Source organism: Jaculus jaculus, chromosome 5 (assembly GCF_020740685.1).
Source record: "Jaculus jaculus isolate mJacJac1 chromosome 5, mJacJac1.mat.Y.cur, whole genome shotgun sequence".
In the NCBI taxonomy this organism is placed as follows: domain Eukaryota; kingdom Metazoa; phylum Chordata; class Mammalia; order Rodentia; family Dipodidae; genus Jaculus; species Jaculus jaculus.
The window spans coordinates 60,109,137-60,128,544 of record NC_059106.1 but is presented as its reverse complement, the minus strand read 5'-3'; the positions used below and the strand labels follow the sequence as shown (position 1 = coordinate 60,128,544).

Here is a 19,408-nt window from a genome sequence, read left to right as displayed (position 1 = left end):
CAAAACAAAAAAATTCCAATTTTGAAGATAAATGAAATCTCCCAATTTTAATTTAGTGGCTTTTTTTTCTTTTAATATTTTGTGTATTTATTTGGGGGGGAGTCAGATACAGAGCAAGAGAATTGGCATGCTAGGACCTCTAGTCACTGCAAATGAACTCCATATGCATGCATCCAGATGCATCAGTTACATGGATACTGGGATATTAACCACTAAACAGATGCTCCAGCCTTTTTAGTGTTTTGTTTTATTTTATTTATTTATTTATTTTTGGTTTTTCGAGGTAAGGTTTCACTCTAGCCCAGGCTGACCTGGAATTCACTGTGGAGTCTCAGGGTGGCCTCGAACTCACAGCGATCCTCCTACCTCTGTCTCCCAAGTGCTGGGATTAAAGGCGTGCGCCACCACGCCCGGCTTTCTTTTTTTTTTTTTTTTTTTTTTTTTGAGGTAGGGTCTCTAGCTCAGGCTGACCTAGAATTTATTATGTAGTTGCAGGGTGGCCTGGAACTCATGGTGATCCTCCTATCTCAGCCTCCCAAGTGCTGGGATTAAAGGCGTGCGCCACCATGCCCTGCTTTTTTTTTTTCCTTTTTTGATTTTTAGATGTAGGGTCACCACACCATGACAGGCAGCTTCTGGCCTTTTTTTTTTTTTTTTTTAATTTACAAGCTAGAGAGATAGAGAGAATGGGCACACCAGGGCCTTTAGCCACTGCAAATGAACTCCAGACACATGTGCCCCTTGTGCATCTGGCTTACATGGGTTCTGGAGAATCAAACCTGGGTCCTTTGGCTTTGCAGGCAAATGCTTTAACCTCTAAGCCATCTCTCTAGCTCCTGTAGCTCCTGTGAACAAATTCCAGATTACATGAGTACTGGGTAATCAAACATGGGTTGTTAGTCTTTGCCTTAACCATTGAGCCGTCTCTCCAGCCCTTCCAGTGGTTTTTTTTGTTTGTTTGTTTTTTGTTTTGTTTTGTTTTTAGGGTCTCACTATAGCCCAGGCTGACCTGGAATTCACTGTGTACTCTCAGGGTGGCCTTGGACTCTCAGCAATCCTCCTACCTCAGCCTCCTGGAGTGCTGGAATTAAAGGCGTGCACCACCACACCTAGTTCCTTCCAGTGTTGTTTTTTTTTCCCTCAATTTTTTTTTAATATTTTTTTTGTTCATTTTTTATTTATTTATTTGAGAGCGACAGACACAGGGAGAAAGACAGAGAGAGGGGGAGAGAGAGAATGGGCGCGCCAGGGCTTCCAGCCTCTGCAAACGAACTCCAGACACGTGTGCCCCCTTGTGCATCTGGCTAACGTGGGACTTGGGGAACCGAGCCTCGAACCGGGGTCCTTAGGCTTCACAGGCAAGCGCTTAACCGCTAAGCCATCTCTCCAGCCCTTTTCCCTCAATTTTTATTAACATTTTCCATGACTATAAAAAGTATCCCAAGGTAATACCCCCCCCACTTTCCCCTTTGAAATTCCATTCTCCACCATATCCCCTCCCCATCTCAATCAGTCTCTCTTTTATTTTGATGTCATGGTCTTTTCCTCCTCTTATGATGATGGTCTTGTGTAGGTAGTGTCAGGCACTATGAGGTCATGGATATCCAGGTCATTTTATGTCTGAAGGGAGCACATTGTACATAGACCTACCCTTCCTTTGGCTTTTACATTCTTTCCTCCACCTCTTCCGCATTAGACCCTGATCCTTGGAAGGTGTGATCAAGATGTTACTCAGTACTCCAGTCACTTCTTCCCAGCACTATGATACCTTCTGAGTCATCCCAAGGTCACTGCCATCTGAAAAGAGAAGATTCTCTACCCAAAGTGAGAGTAGCATTAATATAAGGGTATAGATATTAAGAGAAGTACTTACTGGGCAGTTTGATAAGCATAGTATATACATTCTTCCAGACATCAGCAAATGTTACACCTCTAGGGTTCATGACTCCCCCTGTTTTTAGTTTTCAGTATCAGGGATGTGTTTCCCCCTATGGAGCAGGCCTCCAGTCCAATTGGAGGGCAATTGGTTTCCACCATGACAGACGTGCCACTATTGCACCCATTGGCTCATTTGGCCTGGCTGGCCTTCCAGTGTTTTTGAAACAAGGTCTCAGTTTAGCCTAAGCTAACCTTGAACTCAGTCTGTAGCCCAACCTAGTCTCAAGCTCATAACTATCTTTCTTTTTTAAATATATTTATTTATTTATTAGATATAGAGGGAGAGAAAAAGACAGAATGGGTGCACCAGGGCCTCTAGCCACTGCAAACAAACTCTAAATGCATGCGCCACAATGTGCATCTAGCTAACGTGGGACCTGGAGAATCTAACCTGGGTCCTTAGGCTTCACAGGTAAGTGCTTTAGCTGCTAAGCCATCTCTCCAGCCCTCATAACTATTTTTCTACCTCAGCCTCTCAAGTGATGGGATTAAAGGTGTGTGCCAGCACATTAGTCCTTCTTCCCCCTCCCCCAGGTAGGTTCTAACACTAGCCCAGGCACTCGCTCCATAGTCCCAGGCTATTCTCAAACTCACAATGTTCCTCTTACTTCTGCATCCAGAATGCTAGGATTAAATTTGTGTGCCACCACTCCCGATAATTTTTAGTTTTAAGAGCAAAGCCTTGATTAGAACTGGAAAAGTAATACAATAAGAACAAAAGGTAGAATCCTTTTTTCCTTGATTCTCATAGTCACATGCTTTCTCTGTCCACTGCAAGGCTTCCATTCTTTCCTGCTAGTTGTTGGATATTGTTTTAGTAACCTAACCGGGTGTGTCAGTAATTCCTTGTGTTTAGAAAGAAGGGTTCTTTTTGTCAGTTCAGCTCCACCCTTGTTACTGCAGGAAGTGGGCGGTGGTTAGGCCTGTTGAGCCTTCCTCCTTGTAGTCATACTGGCATGGTAATACTGAGTGCTGTGTTCAGCAGTATTTGAAGCTCAATAATAACTATACCAGCTTAGGTCACACTAAGACTGTGCTGTGTATCATTTTAAACTGAACAGTAAGGTGATTATTTACTTTTTTAAAAAGATTTTATTTTTATTTGAGACAGGGAGGGAGGGAAGAAGGGAAGGATGGGGGGGGAGAGAGAATGGGCACGCCAGGGCCCCTTAGCCACTGCAAAAGAACCTTAGATGCATGTGCCATCATGTGCATCTTGCTTATGTGGGACCTGGAGAATCGAACCTTATGCTTTGTAGGATTCACTGTAACCACTAAGCCATCTCTTCAGGCCTATTTGACTTTTTAATAAAAATTCTGCTTAAAAAAATATTTTTAATTTTTTTATTTACAAGCAGAGAGAAATATTATAGGAACAGAATAAGTGTGCCAGGGCCTCCAGTTGCTGCAGATGAACTCTAGACACATGCGCCGTTTTGTGTATCTGGCTGTATGTGGGTTCTGGGAAATCAAACCCTGGTTGTTAGGTTTTGCAAGCAGGTGCCTTAACCTCTGAGCCATCGTTTCTTTAGCCCCTTTAAATTTCTTTAATTTAATTTTTATTTATTTATTTGAGAGAGAGAGAAAGGGAATGGACACACCAGGGCTTCTAGCTACTGCAAACAAACTCCAGACATATGCGCCACATTGTGCATCTGGCTTACACAGGCACTGGGAAATTGAACTTGGGTTCTTAGGCTTTGCAGGCAAACACCTTAACTGCTAAGTCATCTCTTCAGCCTCACTACCCCCCCTTTTTTCTTTTTTTTACTTTTTTGGATTTTCGAGGTAGTCTCACTCTAGCCTGGGCTGATATAGAATTCACTATGTAGTCTCAGGGTGTCCTGAGCCTTGAACTCATGGTGATCTTTCTACTTTTTCCACCCAAGTGCAGGGAAAGGTGTCTGCCACCATGCCTTTCTTTTTTACCTTCCTTCCTTTCTTCCTTCCTTCCTTCCTTCCTTCCTTCCTTCCCTCCCCCCCCTTCCTCCCTCCTTTTCTCTCCCTTATTCTGCAGAGAGAGCGAATGGGCGCACCAGGGCCTCCAGCCACTACAAATGAACTCTAGACACATGCTAGTTTTCAACCTTGTGCCTCTTGCTTTCATGAGTACTGGGGATTCAAACCTGGGTCCTTAGGTTTCGCAGGCAACCATCTTAACTGCTAAGCTATCTATCTCTCCAACTCCATGCCTGGCTTTTTTGTTTGTGTGTTTGTTTAAGATAGGGTCTTAATTAGCCAAGGATGTCTTTGAACTCCTGATCCTCCTGACTTTGCTAAGATTATAGGTCTGTACCACCAAGCTCAACTAATGAAAATTCTTGAATCCGATGGGACATGTATTTTCCAAACACAAAGAAATTTGCCTCTTACTACTAAGTAAACTTGTATGCCCCCTTCCACAATACTGTTAACTATAGAATAGTGAGAAATGCTGAAGTGAAAGCCTAAGTCCTAATCACCACAAAGGTAGTGTCCCCACATGTTCCTGTGCCCTGCTACTGCTGATCAGCATTTTGGGTCATGCTTCAAAGAGGAACTGCCTTGAGAAGCATTTCGATTGTGGTGGTGGTTGTTGTAGTTCACATATACTTGGTTTTTGGATGGGACCAAAGAAATCTGCAGGTGCTATCCATGACCTTGGCTTTCAGTGCAGCGTTGTTTATTTATCTATAATAAACAGCTTCTAATGAGCATCACCGCCAAATGAGCAGTCATCTGTATTCTGTCCTGGTAATAACCGCTGTTCACAGGGTAGCGTACAGATAGATGAGTGCCTCTGCCCTCCCTCACGTGTCTCACATGCAGCCCTTCTTTTGAGCCTTCTTCCACCCCAGCCTCCTGCTGGAATAGAATTACAGGAACTCAGAAACTGGGGTTGGATGTTAAAGTCTCTGACTTTATGCTGACCAACAAGGATATGTAAATATCCCATGGTAACTTCCAGTATACAGACTTGAAAAATCTCATTGCTTGGGGGGAGGGGATCTGAAAGACCTTCTTGTCCAGTTTTCCTTTCACAGTATAAATCCCATTGCAGCACTAATGGTCCAGACTGGTCAATATACTGCTAGGTCAGGGTTAAGAAGGGTTGTCCAGTCTCTGTTTGCTTTGGACTCATTCTTCCAGGTTGAGACTAGCTAAATGTGAACATGGGGATTGTTACCGAGTCTGGCCTAGATGTCCAGAACCCTTTTTTTCCCTTTAGACATTATTGGGTATTCCTCTCCCAAATCAGCCTTGTACCCTTCTAGAATATAACTAAACTCCAGGGTTCTGTCTGGAATATTCTTTGCGCTAATATATATATATATATATGTCAAACATCCTAGTAACTGAAAAAGAATCTAGAAGTAGAGAAAGGGCTTGATTAATGTCTATAGGCCACACCTCTCTAGCCATTATTTTTTTTTTCCCACACAAGTTCTTACTCTAGATCAGACTGACCTGGAACTCACTCTGTAGCCCAAGCTGGCCTAGAACTGACATTGATCCTCCTACCTCAAACTCCTGAGTACTGGGACTAAATGCATGCAGTACCATAACACCTCTCTAGTCTTTTTATTTTATTTTGTTTTTTTTTTCTTTATTCTTTTTTTCTGCACTAAGGCCTCCAGCCACTGCAAATGAACTCCAGACACATGCGTCACCATGTACATCTGGCTTACATGGGTCCTGGGGAATTGGACCTGGGTTCTTTGGCTTTGTAGGCTTTGCCTTAACTGCTAAGCCATCTCTCCAGCCCATTTTTTGCTTTTTTGAGGTAGGGGCTTGCTCTAGCCCAGGCTGACCTGGAATTAGTCTCAGGCTGGCCTCGAACTCACAGCAATCTTCCCCAGTGCTGGGATTAAAGGCATGTGCCACCATGCCTGGTTTGTTTGGTCTTTTGAGGTAAGGTCTCATTCTAGCCCAGATTGACCTGAATGAAACTCACTCTGTAGTTCCAGGGTGACCTTGAATTCACAGCTGTCCTCCTACCTCTGCCTTCCAAGTGGGATTCCCGGACTATTTCTCGTCTTTAGACTGGTCTCTGATCTTGTGTTTAGAACAACAAGAGAGTGTTAGCTAAATGAGTTTACAGCATCTTCAGCAAAAAGCTTATCCTAAACTCTGGAGCTCGCCGGGTATGGTAGCACACGCCTTTGATCCTAGAATTTGGGAGGCAGAGGTAGGAGGATTGCTGTGAGTTCAAGACCACCCTGAGACTATATAGTGAATTCCAGGTCAGCCTGGGCTAGAGTGGAAACCCTACCTCAAAAAATCCAATTAAAATCAAAACAAAACACAACACAACAAAAATCTAGGGCTGAAAGGACAGTTCAGCAGTAAGGCACTTGCCTGCAAAGCCTAAGGCCCACATTTCAATTCCCCAGTACCCACCATGTAAAGCCAGATGCAAAAGATAGTGCATTTGTCTGGAGTTCGTTTGCAGTGGCTAGAGGCCCTGGTGCTCTCATTCTCTTTTTCCCCTTCCCTCTTTCTCTCTCTAATAAATAAATTAAATTTAAAAAATAAGCTGGGTATGTTGGTGCATGCCTTTAATCCTAGCACTCAGGAAGCAGAAGTAGGAGAATGCTGTGAGTTTGAGGCCACTCTGAGACTACATAGTAAATTCCAGGTCTGCTTGGGCCCTATCCTGAAAAGCAAAACAAACAAAAACAAAAGGCTAATCCAGAACTTGTAAGATTTGAGGCTGGAGAGATGAGGTGGGTAAGTGGCTAAAAGCACTTGCTTGCAAAACCTGATGCCTGGGTTTGATTTCCCAGAACCAATATAAAACAGCATGCACAGAGTGACGCATGTCTGGAGTTTGTTTCCATTGACAGGAGGCCCTAGTGTAGCCCATCTCTCTCAAATAAAAAAAAGTATTTCAAGCCACACATGGTGGTGTACACCTTTAGTCCCAGCACTCAGGAGGCAGAGGTAGGAGGATTGCTGAGACTATATAGTGAATTCCAGGTTAGCCTGAGCAAAAAATAAAAAATAATTTAAAAAAATTTTATGATTCTTCCTTTTTGGCTGAAGGATAAGACAGGGTCTTGTTATGTAGTCATTACCAGCCTGGTACTTACTATGTAACCTGTGCTGGCCTCAAACTTTCAGTGACCCTGTTACCTCAGCTTCCCAAGTACTGGGGTTATAGGCATTCAACAACCATGTCCAGTTCTGGGAATTTCTTTCTTTTTTAAGTTTTATAGTTGTGTTTAATTTTTTTTCTCTCAATTTTTATTAACATTTTCATGATTATAAAAATATCCCATGGTAATACCCCCCCCCACCTTTCCCCTTTGTAATTCTATTCTCCATCATATCCCCTCCCCATCTCAATCAGTCTCTCTCTTATTTTGATGTCATGATCTTTTCCTCCTCTTATGATGATCTTCTGTAGGTAGTGTCAGGCACTATGAGGTCATGGATTTCCAGGCCATTTTATGTCTGGAGGGAGCACGTTGTAAGGAGTTCTATCCTTCCTTTGGCTCTTACATTCCTTCTACCACCTCTTCCGCATTAGACCCTGAGCCTTGGAAGGTGTGATCTAGATGTTACTCAGTACTCCAGTCACTTCTTTCCAGCACTATGATACCTTCTGAGTCATCCCAAGGTCACTGCCATCTGAAAAGAGAAGATTCTCTACCCAAAGTGAGAATAAAGATCATTTAGCTTAGCTCCTTTATTTTATAGATGAGGAGAGTGAAGCCCAGTGAAAATTATAACTGTGTGTGTGTGTGTGTGTGTGTGTGTGTGTGTTAAACTGGGGACTGAACCTAGGGCCTCAGATGTGTCTAAGCAAGCACTGTGTCGTTGAGCTGTATCTCTGTCTCACATCTTTGATTTAGAAGATCCTGCAGAGGTTATCCAGCATGACCCCCAATTTTTCTTCTCTTCCTTTTCCTTGGGTGGGGATTGAACTGGGGCTTTGTATATAACTAGATAAACACCCTATGCTGAGCTCCACTCCAGCCTCCAGCTCCTCCCAAAGCTTCTTAAACTCTGAAATTTCTTCCTAAACCTATCTGACACCCGGTCATCTAGAGTTAGGAGGATTTTTATTTTTATTTTTATTTTTTTTTTTGAGGTAGGGTTTTGTTGTAGCCCAAGCTGACCTGGAATTCACTATGGAGTCTCAGGGTGGCCTCGAACTCACAGTGATCCCCCTATGTCAGCCTCCCTAGTGTAGGAATTAAAGGGCACCACCAAAAAAGAAAAAAGGAAAAAGAATCATAAATATTATCACTTTGTGAATATTATTAAAAAATCATATGGAGCAAACAACAGATGTGGCTGAAAGTTGGGTTTACTCCTGAAACCGGTTTGTGATTTCTTTTGTTTTGTTTTTTTTCCCCCGGGGTATGGTCTCACTCTTGCCTAGGCTGACCTATAACTCACTCTGTAGTCCCAGGCTGGCCTCAGACTCACAGCAATCCTCATATCTGTAGTTTCTCAGTTCATAATTGCAAAGTGATATGGTGGGCTTGTTTCTACTCCTGAACCTGTGAAGTTTCCCAGTTGGTCCTCTACCTCCAGCCTTCTCCTGTTTTAGAATAACTTTTGTCCTTATGTCAGAGTGATTTGTCTAAACTGCAAATTAGGCCCTGTACTTCCTTAATTCAGTAGTTCCTCAACAGCCAGTGTTCTACCATTTTTTCAGCAAAGTGTTACTGATGTTGCAAAATCCCTTTTTTTTATTAACAACTTCCATGATTATAAAAAATATCCCATGGTGAGATAAAGGACATTCTAAGCAGAGTGGCCAGTATGGGCAAAGGTTGGTGGTGTGGACTGGCCTGCTATGTTTATGGAACCCCCCTGGGAGTAAGGTGAGACACAGGGACAGACTGGGACAGGAGGAGAAAAGGAGGAGCAGGCTGTGGAGTGAGGGGAAGCTACAGACTCCAAGGGACCCACCAGAGAGCCACCAGGTGGAGGGGACTGGTAAGGGTCCAACAGTAAAGCTGAAGCCTGGGGCAGCTCTGTGGGTGTCATCGGCACATAGACCAGTAGGAGAGATGGCTGAGTAGTTAAGTCACTTGCCTGTGAAGCCTATTGACCCAGGTTCAACTCCCCAGAATCCATGTTAGCCAGGTACACAGGTGACGCATGGGCACAAGGCCAACTGAGGTGGCTGAAGGCTCTGGTATGCCAATTCTCTCTCTCTCTCTCTCTCATAAACAAATAATATTTATTTATTTATTTATGAAAGCAAGAGAGAGAGAGAGAGAGAGAGAGAGAGAGAGAGAATGGGTGTGCCAGGGCCTCCAGCCTAACCACCTGTGTTCGATTCCCCAGTTCCCATGTAAAGCCACATGCACAGAATGGCAGAAGCATATGGAGTCCGTTTGCAGCAGCTGGAGGCCCTGACACACCCTTTCTGCCTGTCTCTTTTCTTTCTCTCTCTGCTTGTAATAAATAAATAAATATTTAAAAAAATATATATCCCATGGTAATGCCCTCTCTCCCCCCACTTTCCCTTTGAAACTCCATTCTCCATCATATCCCCTCCCCATCTCAATCAGTCTCTCTTTTATTTTGATGTCATGGTCTTTTCCTCCTCTTATGATGATCTTCTGTAGGTAGTGTCAGGCACTATGAGGTCATGGATATCCAGGCCATTTTGTGTCTGGAGGGAGCACGTTGTATGAAGTCCTACCCTTCCTTTGGCTCTTACATTCTTTTCACTACCTCTTCCACATTATACCCTGAGCCTTGGAAGGTGTGATCTAGATGTTACTCAGTACTCCAGTCACTTCTTTCCAGCACTATGATACCTTCTGAGTCATCCCAAGGTCGCTGCCATCTGAAAAGAGAAAGTTCTATACCCAAAGTGAGAGTAGCATTAATATAAGGGTATAAATATTAAGAGAAGTACTTACTGGGCAGTTTGATAAGCATAGTATATACATTGTTTCCAGACATCAGCAGATGTTACGCCCCTAGGGGTCATTCTGTTTTAAGTTTTCAGTATCAGGGATGTGTTTCCCCCCTTGGAGTGGGCCTCCAGTACAATTGGAGGGCAGTTGGTTTCCACCATGACAGACATGCCACTATTGCACACGTTGGCTCATTTGGGCTGGCTGGCCAATTATAAGGCTTGCAGTGTCCACTGTTGAGTATCTTCACTAGTGGTATCACTTTCTCCCATTGAACTGCATGTAGAATGGCTTCTTCCAGCTTTCTGTCAGCTGGTCTACATGGAGGAGGTTATTAGCTCAGTTCCAGCAGGATTTCTCAGTGACCTTGCAGCCCAACTATGTGGAGTCTTCAGCAATAGGGTCTTACAATCTATTCCTGGTGGGCAATGGCCTGTAATGTTTTGGGGGCATCAGGGACCTCCCTGGCCAACAACTCACTGGAGGTATCCCATCCCTGGCACTGAAAATTTTCTAACAATGACGTATGGCTCCTGAGTGTTCCATTGTCCGAAACCGGAGGATTCCATATGATTTATTTATATCCTCTTAGATTTTGATTAGCCCTCCTCCACCTTTTCTCTTTTAATTTTACAAAATCCTTTTTTTAATAAAAATTGTTTTATTGGCAACTTCCATGTGGTAAGGATTATGACCATAATCCCCCTCACCATACTCTCCTTTTCCCTCTCCCGAACCCCCCATCCACTGAATCCCTTCTTTAAAACAAATATTTTAGGACTGGAGAGATGGCTTAGTGATTAAGGTGCCTGCCTGTAGACCAAAGAACTCAGGTTCAATTCCCCAGGACCAGTGTAAGCCATGGTCTGGGTTTCTTTGCAGTGGCTGGAGGCCCTGACACACCCACTCTTCCTCTCCCTCTCTGCCTCTTCTGTCTCTCTCAAATAATGAATGAATAAATAAGTAAATAAATAATTTTTAAAAATTATTTGAGAGAAACAGAAGAGGCAGACACAGAGAATGAATGTGCAAGCCCAGGGCTTCATGCCATTGCCAACAAGCTCCAGACACATGTGGTGCTTTGTGCATCTGGCTTTATGTGGGCACTGGGAACTGAACCAGGGCCTGGTGGCATTGAACATTCTCTCCAGCCCTGAATCCCATCTTTTTTTTCCCCAACTAGTCTCTCTTCTTCTTTAATGCTATCATCAAAATAGAGGAGAATCTTGGCATGGTGGTGCATGTCTTTAATCCTGGCACTCTGAAGGAAGAGGTAGGGAGGTAGAGGTAGGAGGATAGCTGCAAATTCAAGGCCAGCCTGAGACTGCATAGTGGATTCCAGATCAGCCTGGAACAGAGTGAAACCCTACCTCAAAAAATAAAAATAAAGGCTGGAGATAGGGCTTAGTGGTTAAGGCCTGCAAAGCCTAAGGACCCTTGTTCTACTCTCCAGATCTCATGTAAGCCAGACACATAAAGGTGAGGCAAGCACAAGATTGCACATGCCCACTAGGTGGCACAAGTGTCTGGGGTTCTATTGCAGTGGCTGAGGCTCTAGTGTGCCAATTCTCTCTCTCTCCCTCTCTCTCTTTCTCCCTCTCTCCCTCCCTCTCTCTCACTCTCTCTCTCTCTAAAAGAAGAAGAGAGGCTAGTCAGGGTACTTATGTACGTACCATCTCTCCAAAAACCATGTGCTTTCTACAGTTTGAAATGAAATTTAGAGACAAAAGCTGTGTGTGGTGGCCCATGCCTTTGATTCCAGCTCTCAGGAGGCAGAGGTAGGAGGATCACCGTGAGTTTGAGGCCACCCTGAGACTCCATAGTAAATTCCAGGTCAGCCTGGGCTAGAGAAAGACTCTACTTCGGGGGTGGGGGGGGGGACACTACACACACACACACACACACACACACACACACAAATTTAGAGGCAAGAGGCTGGAGGTCTAGGATTTTCTTGGTGGGGGCACTCAGATTTCTGTTGTGGTTTAGATTATGCATAATCCTATGCTTCCTTGCAGAAGACAAGCAACCCTTGATTATCCAAAATTAAAACTCAGCAGAGCCAGGCGTGGTGGTGTACACTTTTAATCCCAGCACTCGGGAGGCAGAGGTAGGAGGATCATCGTGAGTTCTAGGTCATCCTGAGACTACAGAGTGAATTCTAGGTCAGCCTGGACTAGAGTGAGACCCTACCTCAAAAACAAAAACAAACAAACAAAAAAACATGCAGTTCTGTATAGCAGGGAATCTTTGTATCTATGAAACAAATGGCTTTTGTTTTTGTTTATTTGTTTGTTTGTTTCTCAATTTTTATTAACATTTTCCACTGGTGGTATCTCTTTCTCCAATTGAACTGCATGCAGAATGGCTTCTTCCAGCTTTCTGTCAGCTGGTCTACATGGAAGAGGTTATCAGCTCAGTTCTAGCAGGATTTCTCAGTGGACTTGCAGCCCAAATATGTGGAGTCTTCAGCAATAAGGGGTTTTTTTAATACTTTTTTTTTTTTTTTTTTTTGGTAGAGAGAGGGAGAGAGAGAATTGGTGTGCCAGGGCCTCAGCCACTGCAATAGAACTCCAGACAGTTGTGTCACCTAGTGGCCATGTGCAGCCTTGTGCTTGCCTCACCTTTGTGCATTTTGCTTTATGTGGGATCTGGAGAGTTGAACATGGGTCCTTAGGCTTTACAGGCAGGTGCCTTAACTGCTAAGCCATCTCTCCAGCCCTTGTTTGTTTTTTTCCGAGGTAAGGTCTCACTGTAGGCCCAGGCTGGCCTTGAACTCAGGGCACTCCTCTTACCTCTGCCTCCTAAGTGCTAGAATTAAAGGTGTCCACCACCATGCCTGGCTTTTTTCTTTCTTTATTTAAAAAATTTTTTTAGAAAGTATTTTTGCAAGGACAGAGAGAAAGGGTATGTCAAGGCCTTTTGGCACTGTAAACAAACTCCAGATGCATGTGCTACTCTGTGCATCTGCCTTATGTAAGTATTGGAGAATTGAACCCAGGCCTTTGAGGCTTTGCAAGCAAGCACCCAAACAATGTGCCATCTCTCCAGCTCCTCTTTTTTTATGGTTTTAATATTTATTTATTCATTTGAGAGAAACAGAGAGAACGAGGTAGATAGAGAATGGGCACACCAGAGTCTCCTGTCACTGCAAATGAACTCCAGATGCATGTGCCATTTTCTTCATCTGGCTTCATGTGGGTACTGGGGAATCAAACCTGGGTTGGTAGATTTTATAGGCAAGTGCCTTAACTGCTGAACCATCTCTACTACAGTTCAGGTGGTTTTTAATTTATTTATAATTTTTTTATTCATTTTTATAGAAAGAGAGAATTGGGTGGACCAGGGCCTCCAGCCACTGCAAACAAATTCCAGATGCATGTACCACCTAGTGCATCTGGCTTACATGGGTCCTAGGGAATTAAACTTGGGTGGCTTTACAGGCAAGTGCCTTAACCACTAAGCCATCTCTCCAGCCCTGGTTTGGTTTTTTAACTTTATTTTTATTTTTGTTTATTTATTTGAGAGTGACAGACAGAAAGAGAAAGAGGCAGAGAGAGAGAATGCTCGCACCAGGTCCTCCAGCCACTGCAAATGAACTCCAGACGCGTGTGCTACCTTGTGCATCTGGCTCACGTGGGTCCTGAGGAATCCAGCCTTGAACTGGGGTCCTCAGGCTTTACAGGCAAGCACTTCTCCACTAAGCCATCTCTCCAGCCCCCTGGTCTGGTTTTTTTAAGGCAACATCTTACAAGCTGATTTAGAACTCATTCTGTAGCCCAAACTGGCCTCCAGTTCAAGGCAATCTGACCTCAGCCTTCAGAGTATTGGGTTTTATTTTATTTTATTTTGGTTTTTCAAGGCAGGGTCTCACTGTAGCTCAGGCTGACCTGGAATTCACTATGTAGTCTCAGGGTGGCCTTGAATTCACAGTGATCTTCCCACCTCTGCCTCCCGAGTGCTGGGATTGAAGGTGTGTGCCACCACGACCAGCTAACCTTCGGAGTATTGGAATTAAAAGCATGATCCACCACTTCCAGCATAAATGTAAAAATATGTCCACTTTTTTATTGTTTTGTCTTGCTATATATTGGCATCATTTTGTAGCTCAGGTTGACCTGAAACTTGCTGTGTAGCCCAGGCAGGCTTCCAACCTGGGATCCTCCTGCCCTCAGCCTTCTGAGTGCTGGGATTACTGGTGACACCAGCATGTCTGCTTTAGTGGCTAGTTGCACTTATTCCTGACTTATTCTGAATTCTGGTTTCTTTCAGAAAGTTTGAAATTTGGGGATCTAATGACATTCTGATGATGGTGGTGTGCAGAAACCTACAGTTCTATTTTTGATCTCCCAACTCCTTTCGTATTCTAGATTCTTTTCACTATGTGTTTCTTAAGGTTGCTTTTAGTTCCTGATGAGCGCACGCTCGCTCGCTCTCTCTCTCTCTCTCTCTCTCTCTCTCTCTCTCTCTCTCTCTCTCTTTGAGGTAGGGTCTCACTCTACCTAGCCCAGGCTGACCTGGAATTCATTATGAAGTCTCAGGGTGGTCTCAATCTCAATAGTGATCCTCCTACCTCTACTAAGTGCTGGGATTAAAGGCTTGGGCCACCACATCTGGGCAGTACCTAAAACTCTTTTAAGTACAAGAGGGAAAGAGTGGACGTGGTGGCGCACGCCTTCAATCCCAGCACTCGAGAAGCAGAGGTAGGAGTATTGTCGTGAGTTCAAGGCCACCCTGAGACTACATATTGAATTCCGGGTCAGCCTGGGCTGGAGTGAGACCCCCCCCCCAAACAAACAAACAAACAAAAAAAACTCTTGAGAGCCATTAGTGGTAGTGCATGCCTTTAATCCCAGGATTCAGGAGCCAGAGGTAGGAGGATTATTGTGAGTTCGAGGCCAGCCTGGGACTACAGAGTGTGTGCCAGGTCAGTTTGGGCTACAGTGAGACCCTTCTTCGAAAAACAAACAAACAAGCAAACAAAAAACTGTTGTGTCAAAGGAGAATCTTAGTAGAGAAATGGAATGGAAATCATTTCCTAAGACAGTAGACAAATATTCAGGAAACACCTCTGCACCCCAAAGATAGGCACAGCTGCCACAGAGTGACTATTAAAGGGAGGTTCAAAGTTATAAGCAAACAGCTGATTCTCTTGGTTCTTAGGCTGTTGCTGTTGGTGACAGGAAGTCTTGTTCCCCAAGCTGCTGGCTTCCTGTTTTATTTTTACTTGTAGCAGATCAGAATGTCCATAACAAGGAGCAGTCTGTTCCAAAGGGTTCTACTCCCTGTTTGAGCCCAAAGGGCTGTATTTTTTTTTTTCCTTTTGGTCAGACAATATGTTGGTTCGTGTCTAAGATCATGGTAGTTAGTTTGGCTTAAGCATTTTGTATTCACAGTCAACTTTTTTTGGTGATGAGCTGGTGTTTTAAAATTTGATGTAAGTAAGCCTGCTTTTCTTTTCTTTTTTTTAAAGAGGAATTTATAATACTGGGGGTTTTGATAGTTACTTTTGTGCCATATCTTTTCATGTGGAGTGAGTTTGCCGTTTTTTCTAACACAAAAACCATTTGGATTACTTTATAGTTTCATAAAATATCGAAATAGGACTTGCCCAGTAATACCTATTTTGTTGAGATTAAAACCTTCTCCTAAGCTGGAAAAATTAGGAATTTGGGAATCCAAATCTAAAACAATAGAGCAGCATTAGCCTGAAGCGTGGGACATTTCCTAGGGAAAGGGGTTCAGTCGCCAGGATAAGCAATAGCAACTGGAAGGTTTCCGGGTCTGCTCCAGACACTTCCTGTGCCTCCAGAGCTCCTTGGCCCAGGTGTACAGAACCCAGTAGAAGAAAGAGAGTGCCTGGGGAGAGGAGGAAGAACTAGAAAATCTTAAAGCACAGTTGGCTCAGCATCATGCTTGACATATTGAATATATAAGAATTGCCTTGATTTTCTTTCATTCTGTCAATTTATAGGCTAAACTTTGCTAGTGTTAGTAGATACTGGCGCTAGTATTTAGTTGTACATCAACAGCCACCTATAGGAAGACCTAGAGAACTTGTGTCCAGAGGCGTATCAATGGAAACTGTTGACAGCTTGGTTTCACTGTGGAAGGTATCAAATAGAGAGGTCTGCTTTGTTGTTTGGTCATTTTTGGACAGGCTGGCCTCAGTCAAATTCTCTGTGTAACCAAGGATCTGAACTCCCGATTCTCCTGCCTCGGGTCCATTCAGGGAGTCGTGTGTGCAAGGCAAGCGCTGCTCCAGCTGAGCTACGGCTCAGTCAGGGAGCTCTTTTTGGGGGGGGCCGGGGAGTTCAAGGTAGGGTTTCACTGTAGCCCAGACTGACCTGGAATTAGTCTCAGGGTGGCCTCAAACTCATGGCAGTCCTCCTACCAATGCCTCCCAAGTGCTGGGGGAGCTTTTTTGGTCCTTATAATTAATGGCCTAGAATCTGATGTAACTTGGTTAGAGACATCCCAAAGATAGAATCATACCATGTGATGCCTGCTGAATGGACTATTTTCTGGCCATGCCTTCTTGCCTTGGGTACTCTTGTTAGTTGGAGCAATAGTCACTTTAAGGTTTGTCTTTCTTTTTTAATTTATTTGAGAGAGAGAGAGAATGGGTGGGCCACATCCTTGAGTCACTGTAATGAACTCCAGATGCTTGTGCCACCTTGTGCATCTGGTTTATGTGGGTCCTGAGGAATTGAACCTGAGTCCTTTGGCTTTATAGGCAAATGCTTTAACCGCTAAGCCATCTCTCCAGCCCCTAAGGTGTTTTGTTTTTAACTTTTTTGATTATTTTTATTTATTTGTTTGGGAGCGACAGAGAAAGAAAGAAGCAGATATATAGAGAGAATGGGCACATCAGGGCCTCCAGCCACTGCAAACGAATTCCAGATGTGTGCCCCCTTGTGCATCTGGCTAATGTGGGTCCTGGGGGTCCTCAGACTTCACCAGCAAGTGCTTAATCACTTAGCCATCTCTCCAGCCCTTTTTTTCTAAAAAATTTTTTAAAATATTTTATTTATTAGAGAGAAAGAGAGAGAGAATGGGCACAGCAGGGCCTCCAGCCACTGAAAGTGAACTCCACATGCATACCTTATGCATCTGGCTTACGTGGGTACTGGGGACTCAAACTGGGGTCCTTAGGCTGTGCAGGCATGTTCCTTAACTGCTAAGCCAGTCCCAAGGTGGTTTTTAAAAATATTTTTATTTTGGGCTGGAGAGATGGCTTAGCAGTTAAGCGCTTGCCTGTGAAGCCTAAGGACCCCGGTTCAAGGCTCGGTTCCCCAGGTCCCACGTTAGCCAGATGCACAAGGGGGCGCACGCATCTGGAGTTTGTTTGCAGAGGCTGGAAGCCCTGGCGCGCCCATTCTCTCTCTCTCCCTCTATCTGTCTTTCTCTCTGTGTCTGTCGCTCTCAAATAAATAAATAAAAAATTAAAAAAAAATATTTTTATTTTAAATTATTTATTTGAGAGAGAGAATGGGCATACCAGGGTCTCTAGCCACTGCAAAGGAACTCTAGATGCATGTACCACCATGTACATCTGGCTTGTTTGGTGCAGCTGGCTTATATGGGTACTGGGGAATCAAACCTGGGTCCCTAGGCTTCACAGCTAAACCACCTCTCCAGTCCCACTTTAAGGTTTTTTTTGTGTTGCCTGTGTACATAGCAGTCACCTGTTCAGAATTTTTAAGCTTACAGTAAGTCTTCTGATAGTTAATCTTGAAAAGAACGGGGGAAGAGGTATTTAAGGGGAACAAAAGATAGAGGAGTGAAGATTTTATAAAAATTGTTTCAGATCAGAGCAGTACCAAAAAAGAAAGAAAAGAAAGGGAAAAAGATTCACACAGCCCCAGTGTGCCTGGAATTTGTGGCTGAGTAATACTTTCCTGTTATTTCTTTTTTAGGTTGTTTTTCATCATTGAGAACATTGCCTGAAGCAGGTCCACCATGCCGTTAGTAACCAGGAACATCGAGCCAAGGCACCTGTGCCGTCAGACGTTGCCTAGCGATACAAGCGAGCTGGAATGCAGGACCAACATCACCCTGGCAAATGTCATCCGACAGCTGGGCAGCCTGAGTGAGTGCCTTGGAGAGCCTGTGCTTTGCCCTCAGGGGTCGTTGGTGCTCTTTATTTAGTTTCCTTCTCTTCCCCTGTTCCTATTCCTTCCCCATCTGCCTTCCCCAAGTAATGTGAAAATATATCCCATCCCCCGTCCCCAAAGAAAGGCTCCTTTTTGTTCAGATTTTCCCCTCTACCCTTTCTTCATCTACCAGCACCCCCTGGGTTCCCTCTACCTTCTCCACCTGCTTCAAAAGAAATCTGTGGGAAGGGTGTCAGGAAGGGCTGCAGCAAAAACTGCAGATGGAATGACAGAGCAGAATTCTCTGTGTAAAGTGGGAGGTTCACAGAGCAGTGTCTTGGGTCGAGGAATGTGCCTGTAATTACACGAGCCGTTCCATGTAGCCTGACTTTGTGGAAGCCTCAAATGTGCCAATAGTCTTTTTCTACCCCACGCCTCGCCCCCCTTTTCCCAAAGAGAAGTAAAGCAAACATGCACTCAGATTCTGGCTGACTTGTCTACCCTGGTACACATTTAATTGTGCTGCAAGCCCCCAGGTCCAAGTTCAGGGTACAAATTACTTCTGCAGTCTCTAGAGAATTGGGAGTTTTGCAAGCTGTGTGAACACACAGTGACACAAATGGTAGCTGGAGGTGTTCTTCTCTAGAGGAAGGTGGAGTTAGCCTGGTCTTCTTTGGAGCTTAGGGAAATACAACTTTAAAAATTGGATAAATGGGGGTGGGAGAGATGGTTCAGTGGTTAAGACACTTGCTTGAAAAGCCTAATGGCCTGGGTTTTGATTCCCCAGTCCCATGTAAAAGCATGTGTGCAAAGTGGCACATGCATCTGGAGTTTGCATTTGCAGTGGCAAGAGGCCCTGGCACACCCACTCTTTGTGTGTATGTGTTTGTGTTTCTCCCTGTCTCTCTCTCTCTCTCTCTCTGATAACAAATAGATAAAATATTTTTTAAAGACTGGATAAGGGAGCCGGGCATGGTGGCACACGCCTTTAATCCCAGCAGGAGGCAGGAGGATAGCCATGAGTTTGAAGCCGTCCTGAGACTACATAGTGAATTCCAGGTCAGCTTGGCCTACAGGGAAACACTACATTGACAAACTAAGAAAAAATTGGATAAGGGCTGGAGAGGTGGCTTCGTGGTTAAGGCACTTGTCTGCAAAGCCTAAGGACCCAGGTTCAGCTCTCCCGGTCCCACGTCAGCCAGATGCAGGGTGACACAAGTGCCAAGGTTGCACGGGCACGCTAGGTGGCACGCCTGTCTGCGGTCCATGACAGCGGCTGGAGGCTCCGGCGCGCCTCTTGTTCGCTCGCTTGCTCCTGCCTGTGCATTAAAAAAAAAAAAAATGGATAAATGAGTGTCTTGGGTGGTGCACTTGCATGTGGTTTGGGTGTCATGCTGAATCAAGCCGGCATTGTTTGTTTGAAGCTGAGGTCTGGCAAGCTCCGATGCTTGGACTAGTTCTGAATTTGTCTAGTGCTACCCCAGCTCCCATAAGCATCCCCGTCAA

At 44.3% G+C, this 19,408-nt stretch overlaps 1 protein-coding gene across 2 annotated transcripts in view; it reads left to right on the top strand.

Annotated features, from left to right (window-relative positions):
* Wasf2 (WASP family member 2) overlaps nt 1–19,408 on the top strand; it is a 98,802-nt gene that overhangs the window by 51,335 nt on the left and 28,059 nt on the right. For both annotated transcript variants that reach the window (XM_045149408.1, XM_045149407.1), the window contains exon 2: nt 17,726–17,898. In XM_045149408.1, coding sequence (XP_045005343.1) covers nt 17,769–17,898 — 130 coding nt within the window. In that variant the 5' untranslated portion in view covers nt 17,726–17,768. The remainder of the gene's footprint in view (nt 1–17,725; nt 17,899–19,408) is intronic.